The sequence below is a fragment of the Saimiri boliviensis genome, chromosome 9 (assembly GCF_048565385.1).
Source record: "Saimiri boliviensis isolate mSaiBol1 chromosome 9, mSaiBol1.pri, whole genome shotgun sequence".
Taxonomy (NCBI): domain Eukaryota; kingdom Metazoa; phylum Chordata; class Mammalia; order Primates; family Cebidae; genus Saimiri; species Saimiri boliviensis.
The window spans coordinates 100,353,988-100,370,661 of NC_133457.1; the positions used below are offsets into that span (position 1 = coordinate 100,353,988).

At 51.0% G+C, this 16,674-nt stretch overlaps 1 protein-coding gene across 36 annotated transcripts in view; it reads left to right on the top strand.

Moving 5' to 3' along the window:
* EPB41L1 (erythrocyte membrane protein band 4.1 like 1) overlaps positions 1 to 16,674 on the top strand; it is a 171,984-nt gene that overhangs the window by 136,340 nt on the left and 18,970 nt on the right. For 9 of the 36 annotated variants that reach the window (XM_074406452.1, XM_074406454.1, XM_074406453.1 and 6 more), the window contains 7 exons: positions 825 to 1,007; positions 3,793 to 3,897; positions 7,778 to 9,700; positions 10,222 to 10,329; positions 11,390 to 11,800; positions 14,150 to 14,254; positions 16,248 to 16,331. In XM_074406452.1, coding sequence (XP_074262553.1) covers positions 825 to 1,007; positions 3,793 to 3,897; positions 7,778 to 9,700; positions 10,222 to 10,329; positions 11,390 to 11,800; positions 14,150 to 14,254; positions 16,248 to 16,331 — 2,919 coding nt within the window. The remainder of the gene's footprint in view (positions 1 to 824; positions 1,008 to 3,792; positions 3,898 to 7,777; positions 9,701 to 10,221; positions 10,330 to 11,389; positions 11,801 to 14,149; positions 14,255 to 16,247; positions 16,332 to 16,674) is intronic. The other 27 variants (XM_074406470.1, XM_074406468.1, XM_074406467.1 and 24 more) reach the window with 11 other exon arrangements.

Sequence of the window (16,674 nt, forward strand, 5' to 3'; positions counted from 1 at the left end):
TCTGCTAATCTTCCTGAACACTCCACAGCATCCTAGTTTCTCTATCTGGCTGTATCTCACCCTGTCTGCTATTGGTGAGTCAGTACCTGAAAGGTATCTGGAAGGTCCGGGGTGGTTGGGGAATGTAGTGGCCCATCGCAGAGGAGACTGGACACAATCTGTTCCTGCACCTGTTCCCTGGCATGGGAGCTTGGCCATTCTCCTGGATGTCCCTGGCCTGAGGAGGATCTGTACTGTGGCCTCCCCAGGGCCTGAGCAGTTGCGCATGTTGGGCTGGGAGGGGCCCTGGACATCCTATTAAGTACAGTGGCCCCAGTCCTGACCAGAAAGTGGACACTAGGATCCAGGAGGGATCTAGGAGGCCCCTGAACAAGCCAGAGCAGCCCAGTGAACAGAGTTAGTAAGTTCTTACAGCTCTCTGGCAGTTGCCGCTGGCTTTGCCTTGGTTGTAACCAGAGAGAAGTCTCCTCTGTGACTAAGCCTGGGCTTGTAGCACCAAAGGGAACCACCCTGACCTGTGGGCTTTGGGTAGAGTTGGGTGTTCAGAGGCTATGGAGCCAGGCAGGAAAGAAGCAAAGGTGGCTTGACTAGACGTCTCCTGTTCTTCATCTTCAGTGCTCTGTGCCTTGGGCTGTGCACCTGTTTACGTGGTTGTCCTTGTCCTGGTTGGCCTCTGGGGCTGCCATGAGGGGTGACACAGGCCAGAGTGGGAACCACATTGCTGGTGGAAGGTGATCATGATGACTGCCGCCATCATCCCTGCACCCGCGTCCCCCACTTGGAGCCATTCCCCTAACACCACCACCGTCTCCATCTATCCGTAGTTCTTAGACAAGCCAGAGGACGTCTTGCTGAAGCACCAGGCCAGCATCAATGAGCTCAAGAGGACCCTGAAGGAGCCCAACAGCAAACTCATCCACCGGGATCGAGACTGGGAACGGGAGCGCAGGCTGCCCTCCTCACCAGCCTCCCCCTCCCCCAAAGCCACCCCCGAAAAAGCCAATGAGGTAGGTGTAACCCTGAACCCCTGGATAGGGGCCTTGGGTAAAGAGGCATTGGGGTGGTTGCTACCTACTGACTTACACTGATCCTCTACATCAATATGCTTCCCCCATTGCTGCTTAGGGGCTGGTGGGGATGGAGAGGGTAGTAGATGAGGCTGAGGGAGATGAAGTCACTAAATCTGGGTCCTGGAGACCAACTTGAAACATGAAAAACTCAAGACTCATGGTAGCTTGGCGTACTCCCCTTCCATCAGCCAGAGTATAATGGGAAAGGGGTGCTTGTTAGAAATGCAGGTTTCAGGGCCCCAGCCAAGACCTACTGAATTGGGTATTTGGATTCATTGCTGGCGCCGGCATTTGAACAAGTGCTGCAGGGGCTTTTCATGCACGTTTTGAGAATCCCAAAAGCTCCATCCAGAACCAGACCCTGTTGTGCCTGTTGTGAAAACACAGATCGGGGAGTGGTCCCTTGTGGAAGGGGCCTCAGAGCCCACTGGAGGGGAATGGGCTCTTCCCAGAAATTAGACCTGCTTCTGAGGCCTCAGAAAAGGATCCCACATGACCTGCCTTTCCTAGTGGAAAGTGTGGGGTGTTTTCTTGATTGAGAAATAGATGAAGTTAGGATTTGGGGAAGCCCTGCATTTAGACTCTCAAGTCAGTATTTTTAGCCCTTGCCAAATCTTGGCGATATTTACTCCAGTTTAGACTTAAGTATTTTCTCCCTAGAGCTGTTGCTTACTGATCTTAAACCCGATTGTGATGTACACTTATACTTCCTGGGTTCGAATTCCGGCTCTGCTGCTTGCTGGCTGGATGGCTTTGGGCTTGTTACTTAATGTCTCTGAGACGCGTTGGGTAGAGATAATCAAAGCACCTATTTCATGGGGATGGATAACGTGCGTAAGAGGGACCAGCAGAGTACCTCAAAGAGCAGTGTGAGTTATTGCTTCACTTGAGAGTTCCAGACTCTTCCACGGAGGAGGCGACTTCAAGTCAAGATAAAGAAAGCATGTTTCAACCCAAAGCGTTAAAGTCAAGCATACTAATTGAACTAGAGGCATTCACAGATGACTTTTCTTTAACCGATAAAATCTCTCTTTCTCAATAAAATGAAAGTTGGAAGGACCCTGGGAACCTGCTTAGAACCTTCATTTTACAGACAGGGGCACTGAGACCCAGAAAGAGGAAGGACTTGTTCAGTGTCATAGCTGATGGAAGAGGAGCCAGAACCCAATTTTCTTGTGACCCAGGCTATTGTATTTGCTATTAAATCACAGCTGCCTCGGAGCAAGACCAAATCATATAAAGACCCAGGTAGAGAGTCAATTGTGTGTGTGCTGCCCTCTAATGCTCTGAAAATTGGTGATGCAGCCATGATCTAATTAGCAGATCATTTGATTGTATCAGTACTACCCATGGCCTGAACCTGCCAGATAACAGAGGGCTTTGTCTAGTAAGGCATGAGTCCAGAGAGAGCTACTGTGGTGGCTCCCTTTGTTGATTTTACGTCTGGTGCCATGGAAGAAAGGCAGACTTCTTCATCCATGAAGGGCCTCTGTTTGCCTCTGGCACAACCAAGACCCTGGACTGGGTGGCGGGGTCTGGTCTAGTGGTCCAGTGAACAGCACCCCCTCTTGCCTTTCAGCGTGGCCTCTAATCAATCCCGATGTGGGCTCACCAGGCTTGGCCTGGCTATGGGTGAGGTGGGATGCAGAAGCTACTGAAAGAGTGAGACTCCAGAACAGAAGGGGAGGATGAGCCCTGGGGAGTGGGGTCTAGAGCTCTGGAGTATTTCAGTGTAGCCTGGTGTAGGGTATGCCCCACCTGCTGGTGATAGCTAGAACTGCTAGAAGATGAGTCTTAATAAAAGGTAGCATCTGTTCAAATTCCAGCCCCTCCCCCAGCCCCAAGAAGTACAGTACACTGTCTGAAAGAGCTGTGGTCCAGGAGCTCACCCTGGAGCTATGGACCATCCATTCAGAAACTGGCTTACAGGCCCCCTTGGCATTTAGGGGCCTTTGAAGATTGGGGAGATGGGGAGGTATCATAGACAAGGATTGACTGGATCCTTGGATGAGTAACTTCCCCTTTCTGAGCCTCATTGCCTAGTCCATCTGTAGAGGGACCAGAATTGTCATTCCATAGGGTAGTTGGGAAGGTAGAAATAATGAATATAAAAGCACTTTCTCAACTGGAAGGTGCTGGGCGGTCATGGGGCTATTGCTGATGGTGACTAGAATCCCTGATCCAAAAACCAGCCTTGTGAGGAGTGTCCTGCAGATGCCTATATCATCCAGAATTCCTAGCAGCTTCCTTGTATATTGTTGGGCCCCATCTGGGCCAAGGGGAAAACAGTGGGAACTTTTTTGCCAAACCCGAGTTTGAATGTTTAAAGGGGGCTGTAATCCATACTGCAGGCTTGAACCATAGCCTAAGCCAAAGACATCCAGGGAAGAGCTGGAACCAGCATCTGAATGGTATGGCCCCAGCAGCTCTGAAGGAGAGTGGGCAGGCCATGGGAGAAGGGCCCTGGGGCTCACTGTGGGCCTCCCTCCCTCAAGTGGCTCAGAAGGGTAGTCCCTCCCTAGCTCACCCCACAGAGTGGCTACTCCCTGACCTAATCCACTAATCCTAAAGATGTGGGACTTAAAAAGCTGGGCTATTTATGGACTTTGTGTGTGTGTATGTGTCTCTCCTACTTTTTTCTCTCCCTCTTTTCCTGTCTCTGTCTCTCCTTCTTCCCTTTGTCCCTTTTTCCCTTTCCTCTGTCTCTGGGCCTCCCCTGCAGTCCCAGAGGACCCAGGACATCTCTCAGCAGGACTTGGTACCTGAGCCTGGAGCAGCCGCAGGCTTGGAAGTGTTCACTCAGAAAAGCCTCGCAGCGTCTCCTGAGGTTACTGTCTTCACCTACCTGTGCCCCTTCCTCCTGCCCCCCAGAACCACCCTCTGTGGTCTTAAGAAAACACTTTCTCTGGGGTGAGGGGAATGTACCAGATTCTGCCAAGCAGATGGAAGCAACAGGTAGCCCATGCTGTGATAAGGAAATGTCCCCATCCCAGAGATCCATAAAGGGCCAGCCCCTTCCTCATCCATTGTTTCTCAGGAGGGACAGGACTGCAACCATTCTGGGAAGACAGAACAGCCTGTATTGCCTTTGGCCTTGAAGGGGAGACAGGAATGTCCTCCCTCCTTCAGCTTCTGGTGAGGCAGGTGACTCTAGAGGCAGGCTCTGACTTCTAAGCTTAGGATCAGAGGTCATGGCACCCAAATGCCTTCTGTCTTAAGATCTTGCCTCTGTTCAGAAGCCTGAATAAAGTCTAGCAGTGGCTAGTTAGGGCATGACATTCCAGCCATCTCCTTCCTGCGTCTTCAGTGACTCCTTCTCAAAAAAAAAAAAAAAAAAAAAAAAAAAAAAAAAAAAAGGCAGGCCCCAAAATGCGACCCAGAGCTCCAAGAGGGGCCTGAACAGCCTGTAGTCAGGAGAACTGCCAGGCTGGAGAGTTTCCTGTCTGTGCCTCGGGTGCAGACAGCTGCAAGCAGAACTGGCTCGATTTCTCCCAACCCCTGTTGCATAGCTTCCCTTGCTGCAGTTCCCCCAGATGACGGCAGGAGGCGCTCCGAGCAAGGCACTGACGGTCCCCTAGCTTGGGAAAGAATGGCTGCAGAGCAGCGGCTATTCCATCTGGGGCTACCCTAACAATATCCCATCTTATGAATCGAGCCTAGAATGACTTTCACACCAACCCCTCGGGCCAGGTGTGTAGCTCCACCAGTGCTTTCACACCGTGGAAGTTTTTCTCATTTTTGTTCAGTCTTCTTTTCCTCTTCAGGATCCTACATTTTACTTCTTCTCCCTGCTGCTCAGTCTGTGATTTTGTGCATGGCTGGCCTCCCCTCTGGGATACCGTTTCCCCTTCTGAAATAAGGATGACCATATATGCTTCACAAGTTGCCATTTGGATTAAATTTAATAACTTAGAAGGCTGGCATTGCTTGTTACATAGTAACTAGCAATCACCACAATTCCCCTTTCTTCCTGCAGAGTCTTACTTTTCATTCTCTGCCAGCACCTGCCCCACTCACTCTTGCTTGTCCAGTCTAGTTGCTAGTTAGAATTGGGGCAGGAATGTTCCAGAAGGAGGCTTACTGATTAGCTTTGGCCATCATTGCCAGGTAGATGATGTGAGTACAGCTGGAATGGAGGCAGCCGAAGGAACCCACTTCTCAAGGAGATGAGCAAAGGGACCTGGCTTCTGTGGGCTCTCAAAGCACATTCTTCTGCGATGGTTCAGGAGCTGTGATCCTGAAGGCTTAATGACCAGAAGTAAAAACTTAGAAACCCACCTCAGACTTTTCCTAGACCTTCCCCCTTCCTTTTTTTCTTTTTCTTTCTTTCTTTCTTTTCTTTTTTTTTTTTTTTTTTTTTTTGTGACAGAGTCTCACTCTGTCGCCTGGGCTGGAGTGTAGTGACGTGATCTCAGCTCACTGCAACTTCTGCCTCTTGGGTTCAAGCAATTCTCCTGCTTCAGCCTCCCGAGTAGCTAGGACTACAGGCACGTGCCACCACGCTGGGCTAATATTTGTATTTTTAGTAGAGACAGGGTTTCACCATATTGGCCAGGCTGGTCTCAAACTCCTGACCTTGTGATCCGCCCACCTCGGCTTCCCAAAGTGCTGGGATTACAGGTGTCAGACACTATGCCCAGCCTCCCCCTTCCTTTTATCTCACTTTCCCATGGACAAGATTATCTTAATGGGTTCTGATTCCCTGGCAATCAGAGAGATTTTGCCAAAATGCAGTGGCAAACAGAGGGTTTTGGTCCTTCAAAATTCGTCAGATTTTATGGGATCTGACAGACTCCTCCCAGTGGGGTGGGATGAACCGACTCTTCATGAAGTCATAACCTGAAAAGGAGCCCAAGGTCATATAAACCTTCCCCCTCCTGCTGCCAGGAGCAGTTTGGGGCACATCTCCCTGTGGAGGTGGTTATGGTAGGGTGGAGAGGACACACTTCACAGAACTTGGCATCAGAGACTGAGTTCAAGGCCTGCCTTTCCACTTGCTCCCTGTGTGGCCTTGGGCAAGATGCTTCTCCAGGTCTCAGTTTCCATATCTGCATCATGAGGGGCTCTAGTTGCAGCAATGATTTCAAATGAGGGAGTTACCTCAGGGCACTAAGGCCGCCCCCACCCCCACCTTCACCAGGGCAGCTCTGTATTTCTGTCACATCCCAGACTTCCATTAAAATTTTATGGGAAGTATCCTGTGGCTACAAAAAGATGAAAAACCCAGTGACCTTCCTGCTTTTCTAACCATTTTAGAAGTCTATCATCCCCTCCCAGGCATTGTTTGATGAACTCTAGGGGGAGGTAGAAGCCGTTGGGAGATGGCCTGACATTGCTTTTGGTTTTTTGTTTTGGTTTGGTTTTTTGAGACGGAGTCTCACTCTGTTGCCAGGCTAGAGTGCAGTGGCACAATCTTGGCTCAGTGCTACATCTGCCTCCTGGGTTCAAATGATTCTCCTGCCTCAACCTCCCAAGTAGCTAGGATCACAGATGCCTGCCACCACACCTGGCTAATTTTTTTGTACTTTTTAGTAGAGACAGGGTTTCACCATGTTGGCCAGGATGGTCTCGATCTCTTGACCTCGTGATCTGGCCTCCTCAGCCTCCCAAAGTGCTATGACTGCAGGCATGAGCCACTACACCATCCTCTAGTGCTTTTGATGCATGATGATGCTTGTATCTTTAGCTCTCTCCCTTCCTTGATGCATTCTGGTCAGTCCTTTTCTGCTCTTTTGATGGGGTTTGTTAGAATTAGAATGGGCCCTGGTATTTGTTACTTTTAGATTGAACCCCACAGTGTTCAAGCTGTTTAAGCCATTGTGGTACCTGGCACTAACCTGGCCATGTGGTATCTCCACAACTACTCTGCTTTCTTCCCAGAAGCCCTCGTAGAAAGGTTGGATTTCAGGTTGTGGCCTATGGAACTTAATGCATCCCTTCAACTTGACGTTAAATCACAGTTGGCACCCGTATCCTGTGGTTGTGAAATAAGTTAGAAAAGATCTCCAGCCTCAAAAATCAGGCTTGCTTTTCCTGACTCTGCCTTCTCCTAACAGTGACCTCGGGCAAGTCACTGACCTTCTCCAGGCCTGTTTTCCTATTTACACCATGAGGAGATGAGACTGGATAACATTGTAAGAGTACTTTTGGCTCTAACATTTAAAGATGCCACGTGACAGAAACTACCTCCCCCTCTGACATTGGCAGTTATGTTATTAATAAAGGAAGAGGGGCCAGGTGTGGTGGCTCACACCTGTAATCCCAGCACTTTGGAAGGCCGAGAGAGGATCACAAGATCAGGAATTTGAGACCAGCCTAGCTAACATGGCAAAACCCCGTTTCTACTAAAAGTACAAAAAAAAAAAAAAAAAAAGGAAGAGAAAGGGTCCTGGCCCATCCATGGATCTCCATTTCCTCATGACTGACATGGGGGAAAGCATAATACCCCTTCCTATTTTATTAAGTTGGGGGCAGTGGTTGAGGAAAATTGGTCAATAATTTATCACGTGCCTGATGGGGAAGAGTGACCTCAATGAGAATGACTGGCACTGTCATGCCTTTCTCTCCCCAGCCAGTTCTGGGGATGTGCTGTCCAGGGTCAAACCTTTCCGTGGTAGATTGGTTCCCTCTTAGAAAGTGAAAAACTCACCCATTTTTCAGGTGCCTGATATTTCATGTTAACTCTTCTTGCTCCAATTGAAACACAGGGTTCAGAGCATTGGGTATTTATAGAAAGACAGTACACTAGGCCAGAAGATCTCGGTCTCCTAAAAGTGACCACCACACAGCAGGAAGAAAGGCAGGCAGGCCTTGCTGGTATCCTTGCCGACAGCAGACTCTCCAAGGTAGACGTTCTGGTGGACAAGTTCAAAGTGGAAGTGGCCATGGAAGAAATGGTGGGAACCAGAAGAGCAAACACCCAGCAACGAGGAAGAATGATTGCAAGTCCTGAAGACTTTGAGTCAGTGTGGGAGGAAGTCCCTTGGATCAGGGAAGGCCCAGAAGGGACTGCCCTGGCTTCAGGCCACACATTGACGGAAAAGCTCCTCGAGGGCTCTGAGCTCAGGGCAGATACTAGAGAGCCAACCATCAGGGACCGCTGCATGTCAGATGGTCAGCTGGAGGGCCAGACAGAGCTGAGAAAGGGGCTGGAGGAGCCCCACACTTGTGGGAGGCCCACTGCTCCAGGGACCAGGCCAGCAGAAGTGGACATCCGCTCTTCAGCCTCCAACAAGGGAGGACTCCAGTCGTTTCTATTGGATCCAGCCCACACAGAAGCCAGAGCTGAGTCGAGCGACAAAACTGATACCTCCTTTGCAGAGAGGAGCTTCTATTTAAACTATGAAGAAAAAGACTCAGAAGACCAAGTCTTCCCTCCACCCCTGGAGGAGAGACAAGGGCGCCTGGATGCCCCTCCCGGAGGTGAACCCAGGCCATCACCGAATTCCTCAGACCTGAAGGGTTCTGCCACCGCTTCTAGCAGGAGCAAGGATGACGCCCACATGGCTTCCCCAGAGGAAGGGGCAGGGACCCTCAAGAACCATGGAGGACCTGGTGACCTGAAGGGAACTACTGCAGCACAGACATTTGCTGGAGACTGCGAAGATGCCCAGTGGGGAGTGGAAGGATCGGTGACCCACCTAACAGCCAGCACAGCCTGTGAGGAGGAGGCCCCCGTGAGTGGAGATTTGCTGGGAAAGGCTGAGAAAAGTCCCACAGAGGAACTGAAGAACCACCCTCCTCACAGAGGAGGAGGTATGCGTCCCGACTCCCAGGCCTGCAGCCTTCCTCGAGCCGTCCCTTTGAATGTCAGGAAGCCAGCCAAACCAGACAGAGGCAACTTCCCACCCAAAGACAGGGGAGCGGTTCCCACCCAAAAAGGCGGGGCTGAGCTGAAGGACTGCGAGGCCTCACCATTTCTTCACATGGAGGTGATCATCCCCCTGCCGGCGTCCCCGAGTCATTCGGAGGACCTGGCAGCTCAGGAGGAAGCTTCTCCGAGCCTAGCCTCCCATGGGTCAGGGGAGCCCTCAGAGCTCAGGGAGCCCTTTCTCAGACATGTCCATCTTTCAAAAGCCAGTCCAGAGCCCAAGGACCAAGCAGGATTTGTGCTGTCCCCTAACACAGGAGGTGAGCGCAGGCCACCTCCCGTCACCAGCAGAAAGCCCAGAGTAGTCCCTGAAGAAGGTGAGGGGCTCATACCTCCAGGGTTAGTGTTCCCTTCAGGGAAGCAAAGGGAGAGGACCTCTTTCCAGGCCGGGGGCCAAGAGGGCTCCCTAGAAGATATTAGCAAGACCTCAGTGGCCAACAAAATTCGGATATTTGAGACCCATGGAGCTGAAACTCGACGAATGAGCCTGGGTGATGCAAGGTCCCTTCCAAATGACTTGTCATCAGAGGCCCCTGCGGGACCTGCAGAGTGGCAGTGGAGTATGCTCTCAGACCTGGGCTTTGTCCAGCTCCAGCCCCCAGGGGACTTTGCTGGCCCCAAAGCCACAGTGATGCCTCTGGCTACCAGGCATGTCGGGGAGGACACTTATGCATCCCACCAGGAAGTACACACAGAACCGGGGTCCGTGTCCCCCGATTCGGGCTGTGAAACCACGCTGGCAGAAGCTACTGGAACTGGGGTAACTGGCCTCGTGAGCCCCCACCCCCACTGCTGCTCCCCACCCATGGGGGCTGGCCGCATGCTCTGTAGCTCTTAGAAGCATGTTTCAGTGGCCCCTCGTCATTACTGCAACCAGAGGCTGCTTATCCATCCCTGTGAGTTCATTTCCCTAAACGGGCCTGGGTGTAGCTCAGGCTGAATGATGGGCTTCTCTGCTTGGCCCATGTTAGCTTGGCCACAAAGACCCTCAGCTTTTGGTGTGACCTGGTGCCCAGAGGGTCACACAACCCCCATGGAGAAGGTGGCACCATCACCAGCAAATGACACACCTGCTTTGCCTTGCCGCTCCTACCTGCTGGGTTCCTGCCTACCTTGCTTGGCTTGTCCAGCAATCTTTCTTCATCCTTTCCCATCCCTGGTTCTCCTGCCTTGGGAAAGCTGACAGTCCAGAGGTTTCCATCCTTCGCTTCTGGTTCCCTCTCAGTCCCCGTGCCAAGTTTCTTTCTGCCTCCTTAAGACTAACTGTCTTCTCTAATCCAGAACAAATCCGGAGATGCGGTCAGGGAAGAGAAACGCGCCACCAACTTAACAGCCAACACCCCTGGGAAGGGGGGGCTCCTGAGATTCGCCAGCCCCTCAGGCCCTCAGGTCTCTGCAGTCCCCTGTGCCCTGATGACCCAGTCACCTTCACCTGGCCAGGATGCATCGCCGCCTTAGGTTCCTACCTGCTGTGGCAGCACCTCGTGTGCTGCTCAACTCTGGCTTGTCTGGAATGTCTTCCTCACACCTCTCAACCTTCCAGAAACTGGCTAAATGGAGGCTCGCTTAGCAAGTGAATGTCTAAGCCCACTAAATCCCTAGAACCAGAAGCCACGTTCTTTAAAAATCTTTCATGGGTATTAGGTTGGTCTTTTAAAAGAATATCATGAACCAGCCAAACATGTGTGTGTGGTGTTTAATCCCTGACAGGCCAGTTGAGAGGTATGTATGTCGGACAAGAGTTGCTGGTTCCCCCAGGCACTGCCTTGGCCCGCTGTTGTCAATTTCACTGATTGGACCAGAGCCTCTGACCTGCCTGTGGTCCACACATGGTGCTCAGGGTGAAGCCGGCATAACACTCAGCTCCCAAGAAGCTCTTGCCCAAAAGGCCTGACCCCGAATTGCTCCTCCCTCTAGTCGATGCTGACCCCTCCCACGGAGACTCAGTGGAATTGACAAATACGTTGGCTTCCTCTTTTGTTCCTCAAAGCTCTTGGCTCCAACCTCCCTGCATTCCCTTCCTGGGTCTCCCTGAATCTCTCCTTAGTTTCTGTTTCTCAACGCCCACCTGCACGGATGGGCCTGGGGTCCGGGCTTCCATCCCTGCCTTTTGCGCAATGCCGCTTCCAGTGAGCTCCCAGGTTCAACACCCTTGGATGGAGCCTCCTGTCCAGGACTCACTGGCAGGACGTTTGCTTTGTACTTGCTTTTGCCATCAGTGTGAGGCCCTCGGAAAGGGGCATCTCCACTCTCGAGTAGTGGTTTTTTTAAGCTTGTTATGATTTCAAGGAACCTTTCGTGGGGGTGTTTTTCATTTCCTGGCCTGCTCTTCCATTCGGGATGTCGACATAGCCCCGAGGCTTCTCCTGACATTCACCATCTTGATTTCTCTCTTTCTCTCTCTCTCCCCACCCCACATCCCTATCCTTTTGATTTTATCTGGCCGTAGAGAGCAGGGCTGAGGGAGGGCTCCGAGGAGAAAGTCAAACCACCACGTCCCCGGGCCCCAGAGAGTGACACGGGCGATGAGGACCAGGACCAGGAGAGGGACGCGGTATTCCTGAAGGACAACCACCTGGCCATTGAGCGCAAGTGCTCCAGCATCACGGTCAGCTCTACATCCAGCCTGGAGGCTGAGGTGGACTTCACGGTCATTGGTGACTACCACGGCAGCGCCTTTGAAGACTTCTCCCGCAGCCTGCCTGAGCTCGACCGGGACAAAAGCGACTCAGACACTGAGGGCCTGGTGTTCTCCCGGGATCTCAACAAGGGGGCCCCCAGCCAGGATGATGAGTCTGGGGGCATAGAGGACAGCCCGGATCGAGGGGCCTGCTCCACCCCGGATATGCCCCAGTTTGAGGTACAGTGGAGCTTCCTCAAGAGCTGGGTCCACCAGGCACACGGCATGCTCAGAGGGCCCGGGGCCACCCGTGAGAAGACGGAGCACCCAGCCTGCAGCCTGAAGCTCTGTCTCGTGTTGCATGACTGCCCCTCTGCACAACAGCATGGTTCTGTGCTCGCATGTTTGCCGTCTCGGTTCACCCCTAACACGCGCTCCTTGGTGTTTTAACCCTGTTACCCCGTCGCTTGCTGAGGTTGAGCGATGGCAAGTCGTCTGGTCTTATGTGATGCCCCCACCCCGCCTGTGTTGCATGGCACCTGCAGAGAGCATGTGTCTGTGGACTCTCAGGGGCTCCTGCAGCCTGGTCTGAAAATCGAATGGTGTTTCCTGATCGGGGGGCCCAGGCTTATTTCTCTGGGGTCATCTGGCCCTGGGGTCTCAGGGTGGTAATGGAAGCTCCCAGAAGAGAGGAGACATGGTCATTGAGGAGCCACAGACTGTGTCTGGGCCTCTTTTTGGCCTCCTCTGCAGAGCTGCAAAGGGATCTCTCTAAGGCATGTCTGCCCATGTCATTTCTTTGCCTCCTCATCTCTTCTAGACCCAGCCTCCCTCCCACACTCTCCTTTCCCCAACGTTCCAGGCATTGAAGTATGAGCTTAGCCCCTCTGGGCTCTCACTTCATGCTATAGTCTCTGAGCAGAAGGGTTTTTTTCTCCCTTTCTGTGCCTTACAAACCTGTTGTGTTCAAGGACCAAGTTCAAATGTCAGTTTCCTAGCAGGGGATTTCCTGATCACCCTGGGCAGAAGTATTGGCCCCCTTGCCCTGTAGTGCCTATGCTCCAACACTATCCAAAGCTGTCAGGTCAGTGGCTGATGAGCCTACCCTCCCACCAGGTGGCAGCTCCTCTAGGCCTGGCATATACTAGGCACTAGCGGATGATTAACTGGATGAATGGCTGGGTTTCAGGGTTGCAACCATCTATAAGAATCCACTTCAGCCAGGCACAGTGGCTTGTGCCTGTAATCCCAGCTACTCGGGAGCTGAGGCAGGAAGGTCACTTGAGCCCAGGAATTGGAGGTACAGTAAGTTCCAGTGAGATCATGCCACTGCACTCCAGCCTGGGCAACAGAGTGAGACCTTGTCTCTAAAACACACACACAAACAAACAAACAAAATAGCTGGGCACAGTGGCTCACAGCTGTAATCCCCAGCACTTTGGGAGGCTGAGGCAGGTGGATCACCTGAGGTCAGGAGTTCAAGACAAGCCTGGCCAACATGGTGAAAGCTTGTCTCTATTAAAAATACAAAAATCAGCTGGGCATGTTGATGCGCACCTGTAGTCCTGCTACTCGTGTTGCTGAAGCAGGAGAATCACTTGAACTCAGGAGGCAGAGGTTGCAGTGAGCTGAGAGATCTCACCATTGCACTCCAGCCTGAGCAACAGAACGAGAAACCATCTCAAAAAAAAAAGAAAAAGTCAGACACTCAGAGGTCACAAGTCACAGTTGGCCACACCCAGATAGATCCCACATGCTCTCTACTTCACCCCAGTCCTCAACAAACCCTCTTCACTCATTGGCCTCTCCTGCCTGGATGCTATAGACCTCCTAGATGTGTGACTGCTCTAAAGAATAGTCCAGGCTGGGCGAGGTGGCTCACGCCTGTAATCCCAGCACTTTGGGAGGCTGAGGCAGGTCAGGATCACTTGAGGTCAGGAATTCGAGACCAGCCTGGCCAACATGGTGAAATGCTGTTTCTACTAAAAATACTTAAGTTAGCCCAGTGTGGTGGTGCAGGCCTGTAGTCCCAGCTACCTGGGAGCCTGAGGCAGAAGAATTGCTTGAACCTGGGAGGCAGAGGTTATAGTGAGCCAAGATTGCACCATTGTACTCCAGCCTGGGTGACAGAGGGAGACTCTGTCCAAAAAAAAAAAAAAAAAAAACAAAAAAAAACAAAAGAGATATCAGCTGAAGCAGCTACGAGGTGGTAAGCTCACCATTGAAGTCATTCAGGATTCAGTGACGTTATATATACAAGGAAAAGTTAGCCCGGGCTCTGGCATAGAGTATGTTAATAAAATAGTAGATGTTCTAATTGTAGCCTAAGTAACAGCATGTAGCCACCATGAGGGTGTGTGGCACAGGAGCGTGGGGCAGGCCTGCCTGGTCCTGGTGGTGGTCCTGGCTCTCCTCATATGCTGTTTGTCTGTGATATCATACCACATATCTTTTACCCTGACCTGGGTACCCTTCCAGAGACATGGCCAGCTGTGGGGATAGGAGATATCTGTAGACCCCACACTGCAACTGCCTGTGAGCAAGGTTCATGCCAGGGCTTCAGTTACATTCTCCCTTCTTTCCCTATAGCCCGTGAAAACAGAAACCATGACTGTCAGCAGTCTGGCCATTAGAAAGAAGATTGAGCCGGAGGCTGTACTGCAGACCAGAGTCTCCGCTATGGATAATACCCAGGTAACCTCTGCCTTCCAATGTACCCTGAGCATGGGTACTGGGCATTTAGTGGTAGGGTCCCCAGTGCTGTGGCCACACCCCTTGGCCAGTCCTTTTAATCTCAGCTTCCCTGGAGCTCCCGTTTTAATTCTGATGCTCTTCTTTGCCTGTGTGCTCCCTGAGCTCTGGGGAGGGGCGAGAGGTAAAGCAGGCTCTTGTCCTGGGAAGACCATACCTCTTAAGGCCTCTATTTAGCCATCCATAAAATGGGAATGACCCTGTCTACCCCTTCCTCATGGACATACTGGGAGGACTGTACTGGCTAGTGGATTAGGACCTTGGTGCTCACATTGCTTGGAGGAGTTGGAGAGGTTTCTTGAGGCATCCCAGGAGCTGCTTGGGGAGAGAAGAGGGAGAGATCCCAATTTAGCTTCAGTCAGAATAGCTCATCTTGGGTCATTTTTTATGCATGCGAGTTCCACATCAGATCAGTAAAATGAACAAAGTGAAAGAAGAAAACCAAAAATCGTGTGTCTTGACAAGAGGAAGCATCCTGCCCACCCTGGAGAAAGCCACCATGCAGAGGTGATGTGCCTAGGTGCACGACTTCCAATGCATTCCCTACACTCCTTCTGTGATTTTTAACCTAGGAAATTAAGATTGAGGGTCTGATAGATGCCCTTTTGGTTTTTCCTGGCCAGAAGAGCTACAATGCTAGGAGCTTTTTTTGCTCTGAGACTAACCTTTGTCTCAAGAACTGAAATAAGACCAGGCACAGTGGCTCACACTTGTAATCCCAGCACTTTGTGAAGCTGGGGCAGATCGCCTCAAGCAGATCATTTGAGTCCAGGAGTACAAGACTAGCCTGGGCAATATAGCAAGACCTCATCTCTGCAAAAAATACAAAAATTAGCTGGGCATGGTAGCACATGCCTGTAGTCCCAGCTACTCGGGAGGCAGAGGTAGGAGGATCACCTGAGCCCAGGAGGTCGAGGCTGCAGTGAACTATGAGCTATGATTGCACCACTTCATTCCAGCTTAGGTGACAGGGAAAAAAAGAGAGAGAAGAAACTGAAATAAGACATAAACCAATACAACATGAGCAGTTCTTTTGTTCCCAGAATTTTTTCTTCCATCTTATAATGATGGTAGGAGTTTATGAAGCCACCTATAACAGGTCAGGACTCTTGAGTTCTGATGAGCTGTGTGACCTTGGGCAAGCTGCTTTCCCCCTCTGTCCTGTTTCATTTTAGTAATACATGTTTCTGTCGTGTTTTCATACAGAAAAGTATAAAGAAACTAAAAATAGCCCTAGATCCCACAGCCCAGTAACCCTTATTGACCTAAAAACAAAACAACGAAAAAACTTTACAGTTATACAATTCAAGCAGGACAAAATGAGATTTTTCTTATAATACCACCCAGGAAAAAATAGAAGCTGATTCCAACACAGATAGCTACATCTCTATATACTTAAAAAATGTTTACACAGAGGTGATCTTTTCCTACACCTTACCTTTTTTCTTAGTAATTGTTTTGGAGATCATTCCTTGTTGGCATATATAGCCCCACTTTACTCTTCCTCATCTCACTTAGGAGGCAAATCCTGATTTATTTCTCTGTCTCCCATTGGCAGGCCCTGTGGTTGTTTTTGTCTCGTGCAATTCATGATGAGCGCTGCCGTGAATTTCCTTGCTCGTACTTCTGGGCGAAATTTTCAAAGGTTATATTCAAAGAGTCAGTACCCAGAGATTGCTAGGTCAAAGATTACATGCACTGAAATTTGGATAGAGTTTGCCAGATAGCCTGAGATTATTTTTTCTTTATCACGTAAGTTGGTTGGAATGTAATGAGGGCCTGTTGCCCTCTGTGAGCTGGTCTGTGTGCAGCCCCCTGCCAGTGGTGTTCCCTCACACAGCCTGTCGCTTTGTAACTGGGAGGCCGTGAGCCCAGGTGACAGATGCTGCAGGTGTACCTGGCTCTCCCCAGCTCTAACGACTCCTCCTCTGGTCAGCAGGTTGATGGGAGTGCCTCAGTGGGGAGGGAGTTCATAACAACCACTCCCTCCATCACCACGGAGACCATATCGACCACCATGGTAAGTTGAACCCAGGAGGCTTCCCTCTCTGACCAGCCTCCTTGTCCTGCCAAACAGCCAGAGAACAAGCTAACACCACCTGGCTGCTTCGGGAAGCCATGAGCTGCTCTCGCTGCCTCAGGTGTGGGACATAAGTCAGCCATTTATTGTCTGGGGCTTTAGTTGCCGCAGGACATACAGTCAGGCCTCAGTTTTCCAAAGTGAATAATGTGGGTGGTGGAATCCCTGAGAGTCAGTTATCTAGACCATCTCAGCCACAGCAGGGGGAGAGAGAGGATGGTCCTTTTTGGTTATTGGCACCCACGAATCTCATCTTGCATTGAGATTTCATTGGCTCATCTCA